We start from the raw sequence: 24,754 nt of genomic DNA, 5'->3' as shown, positions 1-24,754 counted from the left end.
GCTACGGCATCCTGAATCGTACTGATCTAGTATTTGCACTACAAGCTGAAATTATGGATCTGACTGTTTCTAAATCTGTTCTCTAAGTCTGACATGAGTTAAATTGTACTCGATTGCATCACACAGCAGAACATCTGAAAATAAAGCACGTGTGCACATTTAAATTTGCATTTCCTCTACATACCTTGCAAATCTGTTACCCACTTGCAATACGTTAGCTCTGACCATTTTCTTGCAACGAAGGAATTGGTACCTAGCTGCCACCACATTATCTTTCTGGTCATAATACTTAGCGAACCTGCAACCTGATCTTAGGAATGTTCACTCGGAGTGGTGTTAGGAAATAATTTCTGAATGAGGCGAAACAGTGCACTGTCTACTGTTGACAAAAAGGAATGTAGTTTCACAGTACTTGTTACGTTGTGAGCAATTATGTGTGCTTCATACTGTTACAACCACTCGAGTCAGTCCTCATCTTTTTCGTTAAACTGGCGAAAAGTCGGTACGGCACTTGGAGCTACAGTTGTTGTAGTTCGCACAGCATTAGTATCAGTTCACCAATAGCTGCTGTTCAGTATTGAGCAGAGATGCAATTTGTTGTGTCTGGAACTGAAACATTTATGTTAGCTACGTTGCATCTATTGCCTCCAGCTGAGGCACCTGAGCATGGGGTGAGAGAGGTGGGTTGTTCATTTTGGAAGAGACAAATGCGATAAACGGACAAGGCAAGCAATAAAAATAAGCACACAAGCAAAGAAAATTTCTGCAATTCCCACCTGAAAACACTAAATAGAAAAGACACTGTTAAAATATGTAGACATACCCCTGCTAAGAAAAGTCAAGGTAGAACTAAGGCGCCAGCAAAACACACAAGCCCACGACAAACCGAAAATGCTGCGGTGGCTCTGAAGCATTAACATATTGTTGCTATGGGAACAGTCCAACTTCTTGTCACCAAATGTTAAATCCTGCCTAGTCGTTGAATATGGGGTGTCTAGGAACCTACTTTCTTGGATCACTAGACAACAATTTAAGCAAATCGTATTAATGAGTTTTATTACAAAATGAGTAATTACAATACTTTAACATTGTGTTACATAGATGTGTCACAAGCAAAGGCCGACATGCAAAATAAACAAGCTTCTTCAGTATATAAATTCCTAAGTCACTGCTATACAAGTGTCTAATCTCGATGCTGCTGTTCAACTGCCCACGAACAGTCAGGCGCGGCACTTACGTCCTCTCCACATAGGGGTCACTGCCGTCACATTGTTGTCCTGGAGAAGAGTCGGTTAGCGTGCTGTTGGCAGACCTCTTCTTACTGCCATCTCTTCTCTCTTGTTCCTGACTGGTGTGCCTGCGCTTGACTTTATGCTGTAAGAAAAGGACTTACTGGCTGTAGCATACATCTGCTGTCACCTTTGCCTGCTGTAGATTGCTTTGATTAGTTGTGGGGGATGTGTCTATCGCAGTCAACCATGCCACTGGAACTGCTATTCCCTTTCCACAGGACCATTCTGCTGTCAGCTGGTGTTATGGTGGACCAAAGACATTGCAACAGCTATTCAGAATTGTTGAAGGGCCCCGCAACATCTTCACAGATCACACTCGTAAGCTTCAATTGGTTTCATGCTGAGGCTTGCTGTCTAATTAAACACAACATGAAGGAATGCTGGATGCACTGCATCCCTTCCTTCGAAACACATGCTTCTTTATTCCAGGTTTGGGCCACCAAACATCAGTAACTCTCCTGTGTCTCCTTCATAGTAGTATTTCTACTGATAAGTCTGTTCTTGCTGACCACCTTGCAACCCACTGTGCAACTGCATCAGCGTCATCCTCTTACTTGGCTATGTTTTGAATGCACAAATGACTAGTTGAAGACATCTATCCTCTACCCCAGTCGTGCTGAATTATGTAATGAAACTTTCAGTGACTGGGAAATGTTTTAGGCTCCTGACTCATCACATGGTATGGCCCCAGGCCCTGATTGAATTCATAATCATGTGATCCAATATCTTAATGTTACTCGGACTCCATCACCTCAGTCTTTAGCTGTATTTGACTAGAAGCTAGATGAGGATAGTATCGTTATCCCAATCCTTAAACCAGGCAAAAATCCAATTCCCATATGTTTGCTGACAGATTAATCTCGCTAACATGCTCAGCAAACTTCTTGAAAGGATAGTAGCCCAACGATTGTGCTGGGACCTCGAATTGCATAGCCTTGTATGCTCCCATCAGCATGCCTTACAAGAGGGATGATCCTCAACTGACCACCTGGTTAGGTTGAAAACCGAAGTCTGACATGCTTCTTTTTAAATGCCAACAACTCACTGCAATCGTTCTTGACCTACATATGGCATACATCACCACTTAATGCCATCACATTTAACTTGCCTTTCATGACTGGGACTTCATAGGCAACATATCGATTTTTCTTCATTGCTTTTTATCTCACCAGTCATTTCGGGTTAGAGCTGGTACATCACATAGCTTTCCATGACTCCAAGAGAATTGCATTCTGCAGAGGTCCATACTGAGTGTTACTCTTCCTCATTGCTGTCAATTATGTAGTGACCTCTTGTCGGACCACTGGCCACCCCTGCACTGTGTGTCAGCAACTTTTACATTCAGTATAGCTCCTAATCTGTAGCATTGACTGAATGGCAGCTCCAAGGTGCTATCCAAAGGGTCTCTGCTTGGGCCCTTTCTCAGGGTTTCCAATTCTTTCCCATGAAAATGTGAGTCTTGCATTTCTATCATTGTACCATGGCCCATCCTTACCCAAAACTGTAATTGGGTGCCCAGCACTTGGACGTTGTTGCAGAGTCCCAATTGTTGGGAGTTCTCTTGGATAAAATAGTGACAGGGCTCCCCCATATTCGTCAGCTAAAGACTAGTTGCATGCAAAAGCTTAAAGCTTCCTTGCCTACACTTGTAGTGTGAATCTCGCTACTCTCCTCCATATTTACCGTGCACTGGTCTCGCCTCAGTTGGACTTTGGTTACCAGGTTTATGGCTCAGTGGCACTTTCAGCTTTGAAATTGTGGGACCCTGTCCATCATAATGGTGCCTTCTAGAGTAGCCCCATAGACAGGCTCCTTGCTGAAGCGGGAATTCTCCTTCAGTTCCAATGGTACCAGTTCTTGCTCACCTATGCAGTCATCAGCCAGCAATATCCAAATCATCCAATTTATGAAATTCTTTTTGCATGCAAGGGGCATCGGCCCCCTGACACCCACTCTCAAGTAGGATTACCAATAGGAATGACTTCAAAGCCCCTGCCGGGGCGTCTGCCTAACCACATTTTAAATGTGCTGCTGGTAATTCCTGTAGAACATCCCGCCTCCGCCCCCCTTTGGTTAGTACCCGAACCATGATTTAGGACTGATTTAGTTCAAGGACATAAAGTTACTGTTGCGTGCATGACCTTCCAGTGTTTGCTCCTCTCAGTTCTTCAGAAGTTACCAACATGTTTTCATAATTTACACTGACTGATTTAGAACTATGGATGGAGTGAGATATACTTTTACATCTCTCACTTTTCAGAACACCATTTGTTGATGGAATGTGTTGTGTGGCACTAATAGTCATTAAAAGAGCCCTACATTTTATTAAGCACACTTCCTTAGACACATTTTTACTTCGTAGTGACTTAATGAACAGTCTCCTTGTAACCATGTGATATTTGCTATTCGTAACTTTCTCTCTGACTTTAGTCACACTGCCTGTTCAGTTGTCTTTCCTTGGGTTCCAAATCTTAGAGTATCACATGGAGGGAACTGGCCAACCATTTGAATGGAGAAGCAGTTACTCACCCTACATTTGCTTTCAGGGTGTATACGACCCGGGACAACCAGGAGATCCGGGAAAAACCCAGGAATTTTTTCATTCGGGAGAAAACTGAGAAAAACCCGGGAATTTTTTAGAATTCCGGGAAGTTTTCATTGTTTTTGTTCTCAGTTAAATTTTTGTAATTTTGACTGGCAAGAACTGATACTCTAACAAAGGATATTACTGTATACCACTATTTCAGAATAATACTGCAACAATAAATCATGAACGAGAGAGAAAAAACGAAAATAAAACTTAAATTTCAAAGGAAATGCTCTATATACAGCAACAAAACACAGTGCTCATACAAACATCTGCAAACAGAGATATGTGTCAAAGGCTTTAGGAAGACTATGCAATGTTCCGTAACAACAAATTGCCTTTGATGAGTGTGATGTCACAACTGTTTACATTAGATTCGTTTTACTAGTTACGAACGGGATCATGCACATGCGCAGTTGAGTAGTACCTTCTCCCGCTTCTGGCTACAGAAATGTGTCTGTTGGCTGCCAAGCAGTCGCAGCAAGCAGCTAGATGCTACCGGGAAAAATTTTACTGGAGCGCCCAAGCTGCCATATTATTGCATGCACAACAGGCCCAGTTCTAGGAGGGGGGGTGGGGGTGGGGGCAAATTCATGCTACTGAGGGGAAAAAACCTTGTTTCACAAAGCGACTAGCACCCAGCGCATGTTAGTCTATTGATTATTCATATGACTTTGAAACGACCCCTGTCGGTTTTTGAACACATGAATGAATCGTAAGTTGATTCGTGACTGCGTGCATAGTGTACATGATGTCTCTGTCAGGGGAATCCTCGTCACATGTAGAAACAAACTTTCCTATAGACAAAAGGGGCTATACGAGCTGAGCGGAGTAAGGCCGAACGGATGATTGCCAACCGCTGTCTGATTGTGTGGTTGATTGGGTTTGCGAATGATGAGCGTTGTTATAATTACTAGCTAAATCCATAGATTCAGGCTACAGGAGTGGAAATAAACGAATAACGGGTAAGAAAGATTACGTATTACCTTCTCGGTGTGTCTAAGAAAATGAAATTTTGACAGAAAATTTTTGGCCACATCGCTATACTGGTAAGGGCCAGTTGTACAGTCCCCAGCTAGCAGCCGCTTTAAATTCTATTCTGGAAGAAGTGCGGAAAACGCGTTGTACGAATGTGTAGCAACGCCTAACTGGAGAATAATCGCGGGATAACTAAACCGGTGATTCTGGCAGAGTAAGTGGAGTTAACCAGCGAATAAGCTTTGACATTGGCAGGAATAGTTACAGGATTAGTGATAACAAGACTGTCAGTTAGAACGAGGAAGGAGAAGAAATGGGGACATCACATAAATTATGGAACAAAATGATGATTCCAAATTTGTACCCCCCTGCGGGTTCGGGGGTAAGAATAGGCCCGCGGTATTCCTGCCTGTCGTAAGAGGCGACTAAAAGGAGTCTCACATGTTTCGGCCTTATGTGATGGTCCCCTCTCGGGTTTGACCTCCATCTTTCTAAATTTATCCGAAGAGTGAGCCAATTGGGGAAGGGTGCCTTACATGGTGCACTGTATCCGTCGTGCAATTAGACCTTTAGCCGGATTGCTCGTCGTTGCAATGGTGTCCCGCTCGTTTTCGATCTCTTGGGCAAGAATATGTCCCTGGGTGCGATTACCACGCTGCCCTCTGCAGTGTTTCTTTTAACTGCGATGACGACCTTGGACATTTTTGCACCTAAGATCCAGCACGGTAGCCAGTCCGTTGTGGTGGGGCCGCCATGTATCCTCTTGGTTGTAGCCCCCTGACAACACAGGGATCGCTCTACTGATGCCTGCGCCGTTAACTCCCCACGTATGCCAAGGAGTAGATGCCTATCCTCCTGGGGTATCGGGACTCCCGGCAACGGCCATCCTGCCAGGTGGCCTTTGCTGTGGCTGGGTGGCGCCCGTGGGGAGGGCCCTTGGTCGGAGTAGGTGGCATCAGGGCGGATGACCCGCAATGAAGCGTGGTACATCATCTCTCGCTGGCGGCCAGCTGCCAGCAGTCTCGAAGCGTTCTCGGGCTCAATTTAATGCTCAGAAGTATGATCCGAAAACGTTCCCCTCCCTGGCCACGCCGTGGGAAGAGCGTAAGTCTCAGGATGGAGGTAACAGTTATTCGCCCCGATTCTTAGTTTGTACGAGAGCTGATGGGGAGTCTTTTCTCTCCACAAAGCCTCAGTTCTTCGTCGAGCATTTAGAGGACAAGTTTGGGGAGGTGGAGGGCTTGTCTAAAATGCGCTCTGGGTCAGTACTGATACAAACGGCATCCTCTGCCCAGTCACGCAGGTTACTTGCTTGTGACAAGTTGGGGGATGTTAACGTTACTATTACACCACATAAGAGTTTAAATATGGTCCAGGGTGTTATTTTCCATAGGGACCTCCTTTTGCAGTCTGATGACGAGCTGCGCACCAACTTAGAACGTAGAGGTGTTCATTTCGTCCGGCGCGTTCATCGGGGTCCGAGGGACAATCAGGTTGCTACCGGTGCCTTCATCTTGGCCTTCGAGGGTGATACGTTACCGGAAAAGGTCAAGGTGATGGTCTACCGATGTGACGTCAAACCCTATATCCCTCCCCCGATGCGGTGCTTCAAGTGCTGGAAGTTCGGCCATATGTCTTCCCGCTGCACTTCCAGCCTCACATGTCGAGATTGCGGACGCCCATCTCATCCCGATACTCCATGTGCCCCGCCTCCCATCTGCCTAAACTGCGGGGAGCACCATTCACCTTGCTCGCCTGACTGCAAAGTCTTTCAGAAAGAGCGCAAAATCATGGAATATAAGACCCTGGACCGGCTGACCTATACTGAGGCCAAAAGGAAATATGACAGACTCCATCCTGTGAGAATGACATCTTCTTATGCAGTTGCTACAACACCTGTGCTCGCCCCATCAGTTTTGAGACTTCCAGCCAGCTCGATAAGCAGTAAGACTCCTCCTGCCCCCTTGCACGTGGGGGGCTCTACCCAGCCGGTTGCTCTTGCACCACCTACCTCAGCAGCAACCTCCTCCCACCCGTCGGGGACGTCCGTCCCTGCTTCTCATCCGGAGAAGCGTCTAACTTCTTCAGCTACTCTTGCCCGTAAGAGTTCCCTTGGGACCCTCCCTTGCCAGGGTTCCACCAGCGGGAAGGATGACGGCCGCCAGTGGCATAAGTCCTCACCAGCGGCCGGGCGTAGGGCTTCACGATCCTCCTCTGTCCCGGAGACTGAATCGGTGAAGCCTTCCCAGCCGGTGAAACCCAAGGTTCAGCGATAGAAGTCCAAGAAAAAGACCTCTAAGGCCAAAGAACTTGCGGTGGCACCAACCCCACCGCACCTTTCGCGCTCTGCGTCTGAGGATGAAGTCGAGATTCTAGCGTCCGCTGAGGACCTTGATCTCGCTGGTCCCTCAGACGCCATGGATGCCTCTCGTACGGGTACTGAATCGGTGGCAGTGAGTGAACAAGCGGCGTAAATTGCCTTCCCAGTCCTTTCACAGCCATGGACAATATCATCCTCCAGTGGAACTGCGGCGGTTTTTTCCACCATCTAGCTGAGCTCCGCCAACTTATCGGCCTTCGCCCTTTCTTCTGCATTGCTCTCCAGGAAACTTGGTTTCCAGCAATGCGAACCCCCGCCCTTCGTGGCTATCGGGGTTATTTTAAGAACCGGGCTGCTTATGAAAGGGTGTCTGGTGGCGTCTGCATATATGTCCTTCACACTCTGCACAGCGAGTCTGTCCCTCTCCAGACGCCTTTAGAGGCTGTCGCTGTACGCGTGTGGACGCCACAGGCTGTTACCGTCTGCAGTCTTTACATTTCACCGGATGGTGATGTCTCGCAGCATGTCCTGGCTGCACTGGTTGCCCAATTGCCGCCACCTTTCTTGCTATTGGGCGACTTCAACGCCCATAACCCTCTGTGGGGTGGGTCAGTGGCCGCAGGTCGAGGCGCCATCGTTGAGCATTTATTGTCGCAGCTCGATCTCTCGCTGTTAAATGATGGTGCCTTCACTCACTTCAGTGTGGCGCATGGCACCTACTCCGCCATTGACCTTTCCATCTGTAGCCATAGCCTCTTACCGTCTGTCCAATGGAGTGTGCATGATGACCTGTGTGGTAGTGACCACTTTCCGCTCTTTTTGTCACTACCACAGCGTCACTCTTCTCATAGCCCTAACAGATGGGCTATGAATAAGGCTGACTGGGATTTGTTCTCCTCCACTGCCTCTTTTGAGCCTCTCTCTACTGATGACATTGATGCGGTGGTTCAATCGGTCACCACCTGAATCGTTACTGCCGCCGAATCTGCCATTCCCCGTTCTTCTGGGTCCCCTCGGCGGAAGGCTGTGCCTTGGTGGTCGCCTGCGATCGCTGAAGCGATTAAAGATCGCCGGCGGGCGCTCCAGCGTCACAAGCGACATCCCTCCTTAGCCCACCTTATCGCCTTCAAACGGCTGCGTGCGCGGGCCCGCCTCCTTATCCGCCAAGGCAAGAAGGAGTGCTGGGAGCGGTATGTGTCCACCATTGGCCTCCATGTCACTCCCTCGCAGGTCTGGGCCAAGATTAGACGCGTCTACGGCTATCGGACCCCTGCCAGCGTCCCTGCGCTCTCACTGAATGGAGCCGTTTGTACTGACTCCGACGTCATTGCAAATCGCTTAGCAGAGCATTTTGCTATGAGTTCCGCTTCTGCGAATTACCCCCAGGCCTTCCGCTCCATTAAAGAGCGGCTGGAACGTCGGAGCCTTTCGTTTCGCACCAACCACCCGGAATCTTACAATGCTCCATTCAGTGAGTGGGAATTTCGCAGTGCCCTAGCTGCTTGCCCTGATACCGCTCCTGGGCCAGATGGCATCCACTGTCAGATGCTGAAACACCTTTCAGTGGACTGCCAGCGGCGCCTTCTCGATCTTTACAACCGTCTTTGGGTCGAGGGGGAGTTTCCGTCGCAATGGCGGGAAGGCATTGTCATCCCCGTTTTGAAACCTGGACAGACCCCTCTGGAGGTGGACAGCTACCGTCCCATTAGCCTCACCAACGTTCTTTGTAAGTTGCTTGAACGGATGGTGAGCCGGCGCTTGCATTGGGTACTGGAGTCTCGGGGCCTTCTGGCTCCGTCTCAGGGTGGGTTCCGTAAAGGCCTAAAGGCCGCTCCGCCACCGACAATCTGGTGAGCCTGGAGTCGGCCATCCGTACTGCTTTTGCCCGCCGTCAGCAACTGGTCGCTGTCTTTTTCGACATGCGGAAGGCGTACGATATGACATGGCGTCATCACATTCTTTCTACGCTTCATGGATGGAGTCTTCGGGGTTCTCTGCCGATTTTTATCCGCAATTTTCTGTCGTGTCGTACCTTCCGCGTGCAAGTCGCGGCCTCGTATAGTTCCTCCCACGTCCAGGAGAACGGTGTGCCACAGGGCTCTGTTTTAAGTGTCTGTCTGTTTTTAATAGCCATTAACGGGCTTGCTGCGGCCGTGGGAAATTCTGTCTCCGCTTCCCTGTATGCTGACGACTTCTGCCTTTACTACAGCTCTACTGGCATTGCAGCTGTTGAATGTCAGCTACAGGGCGCTGTCCGTAAGGTGCAGTCTTGGGCTGTAGCGCATGGGTTTCAGTTTTCGGCCGCCAAGACCCGCGTTATGCATTTCTGCCGGCGCCGAACAGTCCATCCTGAGCTGCGGCTTTATCTTGCCGACGAACTCCTTGCTGTGGTGGAGACCCACCGGTTTTTGGGGGTGGTTTTCGATGCCCGGTTGACTTGGCTGCCTCATATCCGACAGCTGAAACAGACGTGTTGGCGGCATCTAAACGCTCTGAGATGCTTGAGCCACACCCGCTGGGGCGCCGACCGCTCTACCCTGTTGCGGCTCTACCAGGCGTTAATCCAGTCCCGTCTGGATTATGGGAGCCTGGCTTATGGCTCAGCATCCCCATCTGCGTTACGGGTGCTGGACCCAATTCTCCACAGCGGCATACGCCTTGCCAATGGTGCTTCCCGCACCAGCCCTGTGGACAGCGTACTAGTGGAGGCAGGTGTACCTCCACTGCGGGTACGACGCCAACAATTACTGGCTGCTTATGCTGCCCATGTTTTTAGTTTGCCCGGGCATCCAAATTACCGTGTCCTGTTCCCGCCGTCGGTCGTCCATCTGCCGGACCGTCGGCCCCGGTCGGGTTGTCCGATCGCCGTACGCGTCAAGGAGCTTCTCTGCGGGCTTGGGTTTTTCCCTGTTCCGCCTCCTTTCCAGGCGCCTCTGCGTACACCCCCGTGGTGTGTTCCTCGCCCTTGCCTTCGGCTCGACTTGGCACAGGGCTCGAAGGACTCGGTCCCTCCAGAGGCCTTCCGCGGCGGAAGGCCTCTTTTATTCCATCCTTGCCACGTATCAGGGCTCTGGAATTGTTTACACCGACGGTTCGATGGTTGCTGGTCATGTCGGGTATGCGCTAACTCTCGGGGACCATTCCGAACAACGGTCCTTGGCGGCTGGCTGCAGCATTTACACTGCTGAGCTAGTCGCCATCTTTCGAGCCCTAGAGTATATCCGCTCCTGCTCAGGTGAGTCCTTCGTGATCTGTAGCGATTCCCTGAGCGGTTTACGAGCTCTCGACCAGTGTTTTCCTCGTTCTCGTCTGGTGATGGCTATCCATGAGTCCCTGCATACTCTTGCACGTTGCGGCCGCTCTGTGGTCTTTGTGTGGAACCCCGGTCATGTTGGTATCCCGGGCAATGAACATGTTGACCGCCTGACGAAAGAGGCCACGTGTAAACCATCTCTGGATGTTGGCCTCCCAGAGACTGATTTGCGGGCAGTCCTCCGCCGAAAAGTTTTTGCGCTTTGGGACGCTGAATGGCGCGATCGGATTACACCCAATAAACTCCGTGCCATTAAGGAGACGACGACTGTGTGGCGGTCATCCATGCGAGCCAACCGCAGGGACTCCGTCGTCCTTTGTCGGCTCCGCATTGGCCACTCCCGGCTAACACACAGTTATTTACTGCGCCGGGAGGACCCTCCTGTATGTCGCTGCGGGGCGGCTTTGACAGTGGCCCACATTCTGTTGGCCTGCCCCCTTTTAGCTGTGGTCAGGCAGACATTTGCGCTGCCTGATACGCTCTCTGCCCTTTTAACAGACTACTCCACTATGGCTGACTTAGTTTTACGTTTTATTCGGGCAGGGGGATTTTATCATTTAATCTGAGTGTTTCTGTTTTATTTTATTGTTTTGTGTTGATTCTGGCCTTTGGCCTATGATTTTCGACTGATTTTTTTAAGTGGTTGGCTTTTCCTTTTTTATTTCTATGGTCGGCCAACCACCGTCACACTCTGTGTGGTTTTAGTTCGTTTTGTCTTGTCTTTGTCTCAGTTTCTCTTGTTCTGTATCGTCTGTGATCTCTTCTGTTCCTCGTTTTTATTCCCTGTGGGTGTTCTTTGTCTTTGGAAAAAGGGACCGATGACCATAGCAGTCTGGTCCCTTTAATCCCCCAAACCAACCAACCAACCAACCAACCAAATTTGTAGAAAAATTTTGTACTACTACTTTTTGATCTCGTACTTCAGAAACTGGAGCGTATGAATGAAGTGTGAAACTATTTCCTACCGCAAGGCTTTTAGCTTGTAGTAGGCCTAATAGGCATTTGATACTGGTACTTTGTAAATTATATTCTGTTGTTACAAAACAGATCGTCGGCCTTCTTAACTGGGAATATGGACATACAAATGTGAACTTTAAATGTGCACATTTTAGTATGGGTCTCAAAATTCCGATGCTCTTGGAGTATCCTCTGATGTCTTGTTTATTGTATGACATAATGTATGATATTTTAATGTTTTACAGCCGGCCGCAGTGGCCGAGCGGTTCTAGGTGCTTCAGTCTGGAACCGCGCGACTGCTATGGTCGCAGGTTCGAATCCTGCCTCTGGCATGTGTGTGATGTCATTAGGTTAGTTAGGTTTAAGTAGTTCTAAGTTCTAGGGAACTTACGACCTTAGAAGTTAAGTCCCATAGTGCTCAGAGCCATTTGAACCATTTAATGTTTTACATGTGCGAACATACGGGCTCCCTACGACATCGTAGCTGCGCAAGCATGGTGACGCCTGTCATCTGGCGCTCTCTGGCAGCTGCGGAAACGAACCTATTTCTAACAGGTCACGGGAAAATATTCCGAATGGTGGTTTGAAAAGCGTTACCATCAAAGTACCATTCTGGCAGTTACAGCAGAGCTATGTGCGATAATGTACGATGAATTTCTTAAATCACAGAGCGTTTGACTGTCATTTAAAAATCAACTCTTTGATGATGAGCCATTTAGATGAATTTCAAGCCCAGAAGATCAGACATTTAAGTCATTATTAAAAATTTTACGATCACATTTGTGTGATATATCTTAAATTGTAATACGCGCATAAAAGACCAACATTTTACGTGAAAGCTTAGCTTCTCTGGCAGCGTATTAATTTTACAGACCAATATTATATGTGAAAGCTTTGCGTTTCGTATAGAAACACAATGCATATTAATTTAAACCATTAACTTTTTCTGTTTGTGCGTCCGCGCTACTTAACAGTGATGTTGCTATTGGCTGACATCATCACGTGTCCTAAGCTCTGAATAACCGCTGTCATCGGCTGGCGAGATTGTGGTGTCACCGCCAGACACCACACTTGCTAGGTGGTAGCTTTTAAATCGGCCGCGGTCCGGTAGTATACGTCGGACCCGCGTGTCGCCACTGTCAGTGATCGCAGACCGAGCGCCACCACACGGCAGGTCTAGAGAGACGTCCTGGCACTCGCCCCAGTTGTATAGACGACTTTGCCAGAAGGGGATCACTGACAAATACGCTCTCATTTGCTGAGACGATAGTTAGCGTAGCCTTCAGCTAAGTCAATTGCTACGACCTAGCAAGGCGCCATCACCAAGTTATATTGAGATAATACTGTATCAACAAGAGCGATGTACACCAATTATGGATTAAAGTTAAGTATTCCAGCAGCTACGTACTTTTCTTTATAGCATTCATTACGTATCCTGTTTCAGACCTCACGCCAGCCTGCGTGAGTTTAAACGCATGCTATTCGGCTACAAGTCATAGTGGATTGGCTGTTGGGTCAGTCCACTACAGAGATCATGTGACAAGAGCTATGACTGGCCTACAAAAGCGCATCGCAATCTCGATTTCATTGCTTCAGAAAGTAATGTGTGGTGTTTGGTGGAATTCGAATTTATACTTTCATAATAAGAAAATATGCAGCGTACATGTTGCTGCACATCAAAGATCTTTCCAAAATGCGTTTTTTTCTGTGTGTTTAGTTTTATAAAGTGCCGGAAAATTCTACTCCCGCGTATAAAACCATAATCATTCAAAGGACTTGCACAGTTTTGAGAGAAAATATACTGTCAGTTAACAGGGAAAAGTATGTTTTCACCCGGGAGAAAGTGTATTTTTAACCGGGAAATCCGGGAATTTATTTTGCTTGTCCACGTATACACCCTGGCTTTGACAATGCCAGGTGCGCATTCCTCTTGTATCACCTCCGCATTGTCATATCAGATTAAACTAGTTTTATATTGTGTAATGAACCACCCCATGGCTGTGGTTGTGGAGCCTTACAGACTGTAGCTTGCATCCTGGTGGAATGCCCCCTCCTGGTTCTCCATACTACTAAGCGTGGTATTGTGGATTCTTTACCTCTAATATTGGCAAATGACTCAGAGGTAGTTGGACTGGTTCTTCATTTTCTAGATGAAAGTGGTTTTTGTTCTCAGATATAACGTTCTCAACTAGTTTCGGAAAGGGGTGCAGGATGGTTATGATTGGTGCATCTCCCACCCCATGTTGGGTCTGGGGGATTCTTGACCCTACCTCCTTTTCTAGCTGCCTTGGTCATCCTTCATTTACTCTGTTCTGATTCCTGTTAGATTTGGATAGCTCTTTTCCGCTGGTCCTCATTCTGTTTTATGGGTAGCGCTCGGATGAATAATGGGTGCTGTTCCCTTCTTTAACAGTTTTTATTACAATGGATCGGGACTGGGGTAGCTGTGAGAGGGATGGCCCCAATTGCATGCATAGCTGCAGGGTACACTCACCCACTTTCTGACCATCACAAAAAAGATTGCTATGGTTACTGGTGTCAGAGGGGCACCTTTTTTAGCTTAGAATCAGGAGTCAGGCACCCTGTTTTGAAAGAAGTCAAGATAACAAAATGCTTGAGAATGCACAGAAAAGTAAGATTACTGTAGTTCATCAAAATGTTTAGGAATTGAGAGAAAAGTAACATTTGCTTATTTCATCAAAATATTAGAGGATTGAGTAATAAAGTAGAATAGCTTTTTGCCTTTTTGGAAAATTGAGAGAGCTCTGTAAAAGGTATACAAGGTGTGACTGCCTCAGCACCACATAACTGCAGAGTTAGGTAAGCTACATAAGAATTATTACACTCCAGCAGCTTACTCATGCAGAAAATATATGGGAAAAGGAGGAATTACTTATATTTAGACGGAACGAAAGCTACAAAACATTGAGACAAGTAGATTTTGTTGTGATGAGCACATAGAAGTGTGTGCTTGTGAATTAATACTGAAAAATAATTCGTCTGAGGAATCTGGAATCCTTACTGTGCTACCTGTCAGACAGCAGCAAGCAGTTGTCTATGTTGACTTCAGTGTAGATTTTCTAAAGGATTGTGATAGGAAAAATGCTGTGGAAACCTTATTTGGATCCTGCAATTTGGTCTCGGTAATTACTTTCCAGTATAGGTGAATAGACAGTGGATATCTAATTGGTAATGTTCTCAGTGATGAAGCTCAAAGCAAGAAAATGACTGTTTGCTCATTAACAAGTGCTGTTTCTGATTGTGATGCGTAGTTAGCTAGGATAAAAGCATAGTGCCTTACAATGTGGATACTCATCAGTGGAAACCAGTTAGAATAATTGACACCAGAACATATGTGTTCAGAATAATTGAAAGATCATCTGGGACGAAATTTATAATGAATGAAATGCTAACATAAAATTTAACCCTTTGGTGGGCGCGCCTTTCATACTTCCATAAGTGATCGCATTGCGCCTTTTTACACCGCAAATAGTATTACATTTTTAACCTAGGAAAAAATAATATTTTATATAATCGCCAGTTGTATATATCACTTAATTGCACTGATTCACGTGAAAAGAAAGTAACAAGGGAACACATTATGAAATGGAGCATTCATAAACTCCCACTCCTGTTTATGATTGTGAATAAATTAGTCAACTTCCATCTGCAGCTCACTTTCACATTGCACACATTTTGTATCTATGACACTATGTTTATTGCATACATTTTTCTTGCATTTCATACATACTGTTTTGGTTCTGTTGTTTTTATGCCTCCCACATATGAAACAAATTCCAGGTTTTGTTGGCTTCTTGGTCTTCTCTTCTTCTTGTCTATACTTGATCAAGAAAGTGTGAATATAGTTGGGAAGTGTCTCAAGTAATGCTCGTTGATTCAAATGTTCTTCCATCAAGTCCAGAGTATGATGTTTAAAAAAAGTTCGTCTTCTCTCTTTATTATCAGGATTGTTGAATTTGAAAATAATGTCTGCATTTATCCCAGCAATGTCTAGTTGTTTGTAGAAAAGTGCAAGTAGCCATCGTCGTGTTATTCTGGAAGTACTGTAGGATGAGCACATCTGATCTACAGTGTCTACTCCACCTTTGGTAGCATTGTAGTCCAAATTCACTCTCAATTTCTTAGACTCTTGACCTATTTAATTTGTGCTGTACATTGTCGATTAAGAGTCACAGCTTTGTTCTTTTTAGGGACAGTCGAGACCATACAAAAATCAGTCTTGAAAACTGAAGACACATGACTGGACTTCTCGGGTTTTATTTGCTTGGAATATTTGAGGTATTTCCTTCTTTTTTTCCATAGTTTCCAAGAAAGTCAAACTTTTTCTGAGATTTTCAGCCAGAAGGTAGCTACTGTAGTAATTATCAGTCGTAAGATTTCTGTTTGTTTTCTCAATTGGCGTCACTAATGTTTGCACAATGTCATCAAGCTTGTTAGACTTCAGGTAGGGTCCTGGAATCTGCTTACCACAGTAAATTTCAAAGTTCAGGGTGTAAAATCACACAAGGCATAAATCTTGAGCCCATATTTTGCAGGCTTATTAGGGATATACTGTACATATCCGCAGCATCCTCTGTAGGGATGCAACATCTTGTCAATAGTTACAAACTCGCTGGCATTGTAGTGAGCAAGGCAGTTCTTGACAAACTCATGATGAAAGTCTCGAATAGGTGTTAGTTTGTCACTTTTTTTTTTTTTTTCCGGGTACCCAGGTCCTCAAACCTAAGAGTTTGAAGCAGAAAGCAAAAGTGAAGCTTGTAAAATAATTATTCCTGTACCATCTGCATCCCACAGTTCACAGCAATTTGTGTGTCCTTTCTTTATACCTATTAGATATAATGCACCTAAAAGAGCCTTTATCTCTGGTTTTGTGGTGTCTCTGCAGTCTGATTCTCTTGAATATTGAACTTAAGCTCTTTTACTATTCTGGATGTATTGATTTGTATCTTCCACAATGTTGTCAATCATCCCATCAGTAATAAATAGGTAAAATGCATCAAATTCTTTTTCTATAATTTCAGCACTTGCTTTTGGACCTGGCCTGCTCTCGGCCTTGGTTTTAGAAGAAGGAGGAAGCAGTTCACTTATCCAGATAGTTTCTTTATCTTTTCCTACATAAAATCGATAATCACCTGTTTGTTTTCTCCTCTCTTCAACCAGATAGTCATCTGTTTCCCCTGTTGATTGTTCATTCACAGCTGTGGTTTTCTTCAATAATTTCCTCTTCCCACTCAGATTCACACGAATCTGACAATCTCGTAATTTGTCTTCTGACAATTCTCGCAATACTTTCTCATAGTCTTCAGGCCATACAATTAGACGGTGCCTGTCAGATGCCTTCTTTTTCTCCATTTCCACACTTTTATGAGACCGAATGAGACACATGTTTTTATAAAAGTAATATATTCTTGCAAGCCAATATCAAAGATTGTAAAAAGTAACGAAAATTGCATATGGGAACCTTGAGTCGATTCGAATGTACATTATATACTAATATAAAAGAAAGATTGCCTTGAGACGAAAGAAAACACATGTATAAAAAATACTTACATCACAAGGCACGTAGTGGCAAACACACTGCAAACGCAACACTTGCGTTTCAAGCAACAATAGCAACCAAACTGCTGAAAGCATGAATCGTGCAAATATAGTAAGTGGTGACATCTGTTGAGAATAACAAATAAGTATCCGGATGTGGACACAACTGTAACACTATATGTGATACTAACAGAAAACTAAATCTCGGGCTAACTGCCGCAGGTGCTCCCACCGAAGGATTAATCTATTCTCTGATAAACACACATCATTATTTGGAAATAGCTTTCTGCATAAGTTAATCAAAAGGACATTAATTAGCCATGTAAAAAAGATGGACCACTAGAGGGATTAAACTATCTTGTGAAAGGAAAAGGGAAATGTATCTTTTGGCAAGAACAAGTAGAGATACTGCAGTAGTTGCACACTATAAAAAACTACTCAAGATTATTAAAAATCAAGGAAGATGCACGTCAGAAATCAGTAATTCTGACAACATACTTTAGGCCATATGGAATGGAGTGAAACGACAGGACAACCAGCCACAGAACAGCAGGGTAACATCACAATTGGATTAAATGGAAGGGCTATAAATGATGAGTCACAGATAGCAAACATATTTAATAATTATTTCATAAATGTAGTAGAAAACAAAAGGACAAACACTCAAAGACAAAAATCAGAGCAGAATGTTGTCGATGTAACTCCCATAAAATTCAATCTCATGAATGTATCGTCAACTTCTCCTTCTGAAATTTAGAACGTTATACATTCTCTCAAAAATAAAAGTTCATTTGGTTTTGATGGGTGTTTTCAAGGAAATACTAAAGATCTGTTACCTTATAAGACCAGTTGTATCTGAAATATGTAATACATAACTAACTCAAGGCATTTTTCTAGAGACTGAAATATGCCATTGATAAAGCCCTCTAGAAGAAAGGTGATAGGAGATATGTCAATAACTGCAGACCTGTTTCACTGCTGACGCCATTTCCCAAAATTTTTAAGATAGAGATGTATTGTAGATTAGTATTTCACCTTAGCAACAATAATACCCTTATTGAATCATAGTTGGGATTTCAGAAAAAGGTGCTATATTAAGAATGCCATTTACATGTTCACTCACCAAATTTTACAAGCATTAAATAATAAAACAGTGCTAGTTGGCATTTTCTGTGACTCATCTGAGGCATTTGATTGTGTCACAGAATTTTCCTAAGGAAATTGAAGTTATATGGGATTGGTGGTATAGCCAACCATTGGATAATGTCATATCTGACCAAAAGAATGCAAAAAGTTGTACTTAGTAATTCAAACAATATAGTCTGATGACGTAAGTATGACTGGGGAGAAATCACATTTGAGGTTCCCCAAGGCTCAATCTTACGTCCACTATAGTTCCTCATATGTGTAAACGATCTTCTAATATACAACAAGCAGCTTTATTTCTTTTTTGCAAAGGACACTAGTAGTGTAATCAGACCATATGTACAGAAACACAAGAAATGGTAAACAATATTCGTAAAAGTATCATTGAATGGTCTCACCCTCAATTTTAAAGGAACAACATACCCAGGTCTGCCCACCTAGGGGTACTACACCATTAAGTCCAACACAGGGTGAGGAAATAATAAATAATATAGAAACTTCAAAATTCTTAGGTGTACATATTAACGAAAATTTAAACTGGAAAAAACACATTTTATAATTCTGAAAACAACTTAGCTCAGCCATTTTTTATGTAGGAATGTTCCAAATCTTGGTCAGAGACAAATCAGCAACTTGATATAGGTTGCTTATTTTTATTCATTAATGTCATATGGAATAATGTTTTGGAGTTCCTCAGCTTTAAAAAGTCTTCATTGCTCACAAAATACTGTAAGAATAATATGTAGTGCCCACACATGATTATCTTGTGCTATCTGTTTGAGGAGCTGGGCATTGTGACTACTGCTTCAGAGTTACTTAGTCAATCATTAAGTTTGTTGTAAATAATCCACTGCAGTTCAAAAGGAACACCGATTTACATAATTACAAGGATCACTCCAAAAGAAATGCACACTATTTTTGTAAAAATACAGTTTTCGTTCTGCATGTGTGAAAGTTTTACAGTGTGTAGATACATCCTTCTCGCTTGTTTTCAAACTTAGTTCAACCTGTTCCCATTAGTGGCTCTGTCACAGCATGCCTTCAAGATGGCTGCTACACTTGACGTTTGTCAGAAGCAACATGTTGTCATAGAATTCCTGTGCTGTGAAAACGAGACAGTGGTAAACATCCACAAGAGGTTGAAAAAGGTGTATGGAGATACTGCTGTCGATCACAGTACAGTTAGTCAGTGGGCAAGGAGGTTACGTGATGAAAGCGGGCACGGCAATATTGAGGATTGTCCTCGCAGCGGCAGACCTTGTACTGCATACACTCCAGACAATGTGCAGAGAGTTAACGAATTGGTGACTGCTGACAGACGCATCACAGTGAACGAATTGTCATGCTACGTTTTGATAGGGGAAGGAAGTGTTTGCAGAATACTGGAAGTGTTGGTGTTATAAAAGGTTTGTGCCAGGTGGGTTCCCAGGATGTTGACAGTGGCTCACAAAGAAACAAGAAAAACGGTAGACAGCGAACTTTTGGAATGGTATGAGAATGGTGGAAATGAATTTCTTGGATGAATTGCGACAGGCGATGAAACATGGCTCCATCATTTTTCACCAGAGACGAAGAGGCAATCAGTGTAGTGGCAGCATGCAAATTCACCCAAGAAAAAAAAAATTCAAAACCACACCTTCTACAGGAAAAGTTATGTCTATGGTGTTTTTCAGTTCTGAAGGACTTTTGCATGTGGACATGATGCCAAGTGGAACCACCATAAATTCTGATGCATATGTGATGACACTGAAGAAACTTCAAGCTCGACTGAGTTGTGTTTGACCACATCTCTAAAAGCAGGATGTTTTGCTGTTGCACGACAATGTACGGCCACATGTCAGTCAAAAAACCATGGAAGTGATGACAAAACTCAGATGGACAACGCTGAAATACCCACCTTACAGTCATGACCTGGCTCCATGTGACTTATCATCTCTTTGGGAAACTGAAAGACTCTCTTCGTGGAACAAGGTTTGGAGATGATAACTCCCTTGTGTACGCTGCCAAACAGTGGCTCCAACAGGTTGGTCCAGAATTTTACCGTGCAGGTATACAGGTGCTGGTTCCAAGATGGTGTAAGGCAGTTGAGAGGGATGGAAATTATGTGGAGAAATGAAAATATTGTTCCTAAAGGATGCATCTACACACTGTAAAACTTTCAAACATGTAGAATAAAAGATGAATTTTAAAAAAAATAATGGTGTGCATTTCTTTTGGAGTGACCCTCGTACAATATCAGAAGGAAAAATGGGATTCATTGCTCAACATTAAGGTTGTCTGTAGCACAAAAACGGGTGTACAGTGCTGCAACAAAAATTTTTCATCAATTACTCAGTGACATGTCTGACACAGTAAAGTAATGGCAACTCCCTCTAGTCTGCAGAAGAATTTCTATCATTCTGTTCTGCTGGATAGGAATTACTGACTCACATCTGTATATTTGCATTTCATTAAAAATACCTTTAGAAATATTCTGCATGGAACCATGCACACAAATTAATTTGCACTGTTAATGTAAGATGACTCATTCCACATCATTATGATTTATCATGCAAACTAATCCACAGAACATGAAAACAATGAACAGCAGTCAACAATGTAGGATTACTGCTACTGAATGGCAAAAGTCAACTAACATCACTCTGTGTGAAGTCTATAAGCTACTCTACATTTTCATCCTTTTTCCTTAACGTACTTCATAGACAAACAGTTCTCATAAAGGAAATGTACTAGTAATAACACTTCCTCGTTATTACCCATAAGATGATTTAAGAATTAAGGACACAAGCATTTGTTGGTTCCAGATTAATAATGAAATAATTTTTCAATAAATCTTTCGTTACTCTGTATACTTTAAAATTAATGTTTTCCAGGTATCGCCGTGAGCACCCTGATGCAGTCAAGGACCGTGATCAATTCTCTGATGAGTGGTTTGAATCTGATAGCCAACGGGAATTGAGACAGATATTTGCAGGACAGAGCAAAATGTCTGAAATGATTCATGAGCTGAGCCGAAAACTGGATGAGGTGGTTGGCAGACAGGAAAGAGTTATGAGCCTTCTCTCTGGTATATCAACAGGCAAGTAACACTGATACCATTCCCTGTAATACTAGATATTAACACTACAATTGATACTTACATTTTACATTTGTGAGCAAATTAGGGTGAACATTCCACTTATCTGGAACATTCTAACTTCATGTTGATGCTGATGATCATGTTGTAAAATTGGAGAATACATTGTAACTTAAGCACACTCCAGTGTCTTAATTATATTAAATTTTTAAATGTTTGTTCATAGGAGGACAGGTGGCAGGGGGACAACCACTACAAATAACTGACACTATCCGCCGCCATGAGGTGGATGCTGTCCTGTCCAATCAGAATACTATCATCAATGCTGCTCGGGAAATAAGGTAAGTGTGAAATATGGATCTGTAGAAAAAGAAAGGATATGAGCATAATATGGTATTTTTTGACCTACGATATAGGCAGCATTGGAAAGTTTTATAAAATGATATTTGATGTAAGAAATTTATTAGTAACAGACGATTTGATATATCCTAAAACACTTATGCTCCAGTATCAGAGTTATAGAATCTGTGATTTGAGGTGGTCAATTTTCATGAATATTTTACTTGCTTGTAGCTTTCCCAATAAAAAAAAGTCGCTGGAGGGGCATGGCTAAATTGCAGTAAGAGAATAGTGGTACCCACTATTCCAAATATCTTAGGAACTCCATATTTTGTTATTCAGTAGATCACCTGCATATTCTCATGGTTCCCTGCTAATTGATTCTGTGTTGAACCAGTGACTGAACTGGAGTATATTGTACTGGAAGGATGCGCAAGAAAAAGTTCCGGTAAGGGTCACTTAAGTAGGCAAAACATGAGAGAGAGGCAGTTCTTAGGACTCCCATGGGGGTCTACAAAGTCTCAGTGCAAAGCAATATATGACACCAAAGTATTCCAGTTCTTCTCAAGGTTATAGGGTGGCCTTCGAAGAATGGCATGTATTCAAAGATAAGAACATCATCCACAAACAACTGCAATGAAGGACATTTCTCACTTTTTGTTTTTGGACCACCAGCATAGATAACAGAATTAATCTGGGTTGCAGCAAGCCTTGCTAATGTAACAGGATGTGGAATATTGACCTGATGTTTCCACACTAATTTCATTGAAGGTGACTTCTATGTACAGAGGTGCATGGTATGCGACCCATAAAGTTCACAATTGTGCCTATACACAAACTAACTCTATTATTTGTTAGTGGGAGAGTTCTCAAAATGGTAACTGTCCCTCAAGAACATTTCAGAGACCTAGTTGTACCCACGCCCCAATCATATTGGCACATTTCTACTTGAGGAGCGGATTATTATTCATGACTAAACATCCTAAGTGCCTTAACAGTAGATGGGTTCTGCGAGTTGCATGTCTTTTAAAACTTCAATTTATGGTATCCTCAGCGGTGGCTGGATAATTTGAGTTAATGTGTCCTAGTTACCTGGGGATGTTGGGCATGATGAGGGGATAAATGTGACAAAATGAGTCTCTGGCAAGGACTGCCAAGTTAAAACTCCACACTGTGTGACATTGGTGCACTCGATAGCACAAAAATTGGCCACACATTAGAATTAAAGTCCATTATCTGCATGATATGGCAACACTGTGCAGATGTGTCTGGGGGAAGTGTTGTGCTCCACTCGCTCTATTGCAACGCTGCATCTGCTCATCATCTAGGGGTAAACATTGTACACACAACTTCGTGAGTTCCAGTCCACTCATTCCTTTATTTTTTAACTTCATTTTGACTGTCTGCTAAAGGCATCAGTATGATGGAACCTCAGAGATAATCTGCTTCGCTTTCTAACCCACCGGTAATAGTAAAACTTTGTGAAAGAGCTCATGGTCGTGCCAAGTTCAGAACAGTTTATGCTAGTGTTTCCTCGCCCTACAGCAGCTATCGGCAGCTGCTGACTGACTAGCTGTCACCAGCCACTTGACATATGTCACCATCTGACCCCATGAATGTGTCACGGTGCATCTTGGCCACGTTTATGCTCTCACACTGGCATGCATAAAATTGTTTGTTATTGTAGTTAGATTTTCTGCATAAAATCACTTCGATAGGTGAAGTGATCGCTTTGAAGTTATATAAAATGGTAAGTTACTGTGAGTATGTTTTATCAGTTGTAGTTTTCTAATAATCCTGTCAACAATCTTAGTGTTATAAAGTAGTCGCAAGTGGAAAAGGCCCAACATTTGTGACATACGAGGTGCATTCACGCTAGAACAGCTCCAATTTTTTGCCCTTGCAAATTAATCACGCCCGACCTGTTTAACTGGTCACTTCTCAACATAATCTTCCCGCAGCCATTAAATTATTTTTCACAATGTTGACAGCATGATTCCATGGCTGTTGCAAATGCTTCTTTAGGAGTCTAATTTGGCCACTGGAAAATCACTGATGCAGTAGTTTCACAACTACAGAATGTATGGTAACCAGGATGTATACGCCCCAGGAAATCCGGGAAAAACCTAGGGATTTTTTCACCCGTGAGAAACCCAGGTAAAATGTGGGAATTTTTTAGAATTCCTGGAATTTTTCATTGTTTTAGTTTTCAGTTATTTTTCAAATTGTGTGTGATTAGAACTGATAATCTAATGAAGAATTTTGCTTTAGCCCACTACTTCAGAATAATACTGCAGCAATAAAACATAAACGAGAGAATAACACCAAAATAAAACTTCAATTGCAAAGAACTGCTTTCGATGCTTCTTTTTCTGAGCCTTGTTTCGATGACTGTGATGAAGACTATGCAATACAATAAACTGTTCTCAATGAGCGTGACATCACAGGTGTTTACATTTCTAACAGGTCATGGGAATATATTGCAGATGGTGGTTTGGGAAGTGTTACTTAAAGCTAAATTTCTTTTTACTCAAGATGAATTATGTTACTTGTGAGCATGTGTGATGAATTTCTCAAATCGCACATCCTTAGACTCTCATTCAAAACTTAACACTGAGGACCAGTTTCTTACAAGGGAACCTCCTCATCTCATCCCCCCTCAGATTTAGTTATAAGTTGGCACAGTGGATAGGCCTTGAAAAACTGAACACAGATCAGTTGAGAAAACAGGAAGAAGGTGTGTGGAACTGTGAAAAAATAAGCAAAATATACAAACTGATTAGTTCATGGGTAGATAGGCAACATCAAGGACACAGGGACCGCGAGAGCGCTGTGGTCTCGTGGTAACATGAGCAGCTGCGGAACGAAAGGTCTTTGGTTCAAATCTTCCATCGAGTGAAAACTTTAATTTTTTATTTTCAGTTTATGTTACAAACTCTTATGTTTTCATCACTTTTTTTGGGAGTGATTATCACATCCACAAGAAAACCTAAATCAGGGAAGGTAGAAGAATCTTTTTACCCATTCGCCAAGTGTACAAGTTAGGTGGGTCGACAACATATTCCTGTCATGTGACGCACGTGCCGTCACCATTGTCGTATAGAATATATCAGATGTGTTTACCGTGGAGGAATCGATTGACCTATGACCTTGCGATAAAATGTTTTCGGTTCCGATTGAAGAGGCA

At 43.6% G+C, this 24,754-nt stretch overlaps 1 protein-coding gene across 1 annotated transcript in view; it reads left to right on the top strand.

Annotated features, from left to right (window-relative positions):
• The window catches only part of LOC124721841 (protein ERGIC-53), a 99,790-nt gene that overhangs the window by 38,112 nt on the left and 36,924 nt on the right, over nucleotides 1–24,754 (top strand). The window contains exons 8-9 of the mRNA XM_047246971.1: nucleotides 21,026–21,231; nucleotides 21,455–21,569. Of these exons, the coding sequence (XP_047102927.1) occupies nucleotides 21,026–21,231; nucleotides 21,455–21,569 (321 nt within the window). The remainder of the gene's footprint in view (nucleotides 1–21,025; nucleotides 21,232–21,454; nucleotides 21,570–24,754) is intronic.

The sequence above is a fragment of the Schistocerca piceifrons genome, chromosome X (genome assembly GCF_021461385.2).
Source record: "Schistocerca piceifrons isolate TAMUIC-IGC-003096 chromosome X, iqSchPice1.1, whole genome shotgun sequence".
NCBI classification, from domain to species: domain Eukaryota; kingdom Metazoa; phylum Arthropoda; class Insecta; order Orthoptera; family Acrididae; genus Schistocerca; species Schistocerca piceifrons.
The sequence above is the reverse complement of the archived record's forward strand: the minus strand, read 5'-3'. Positions and strand labels throughout refer to the sequence as shown.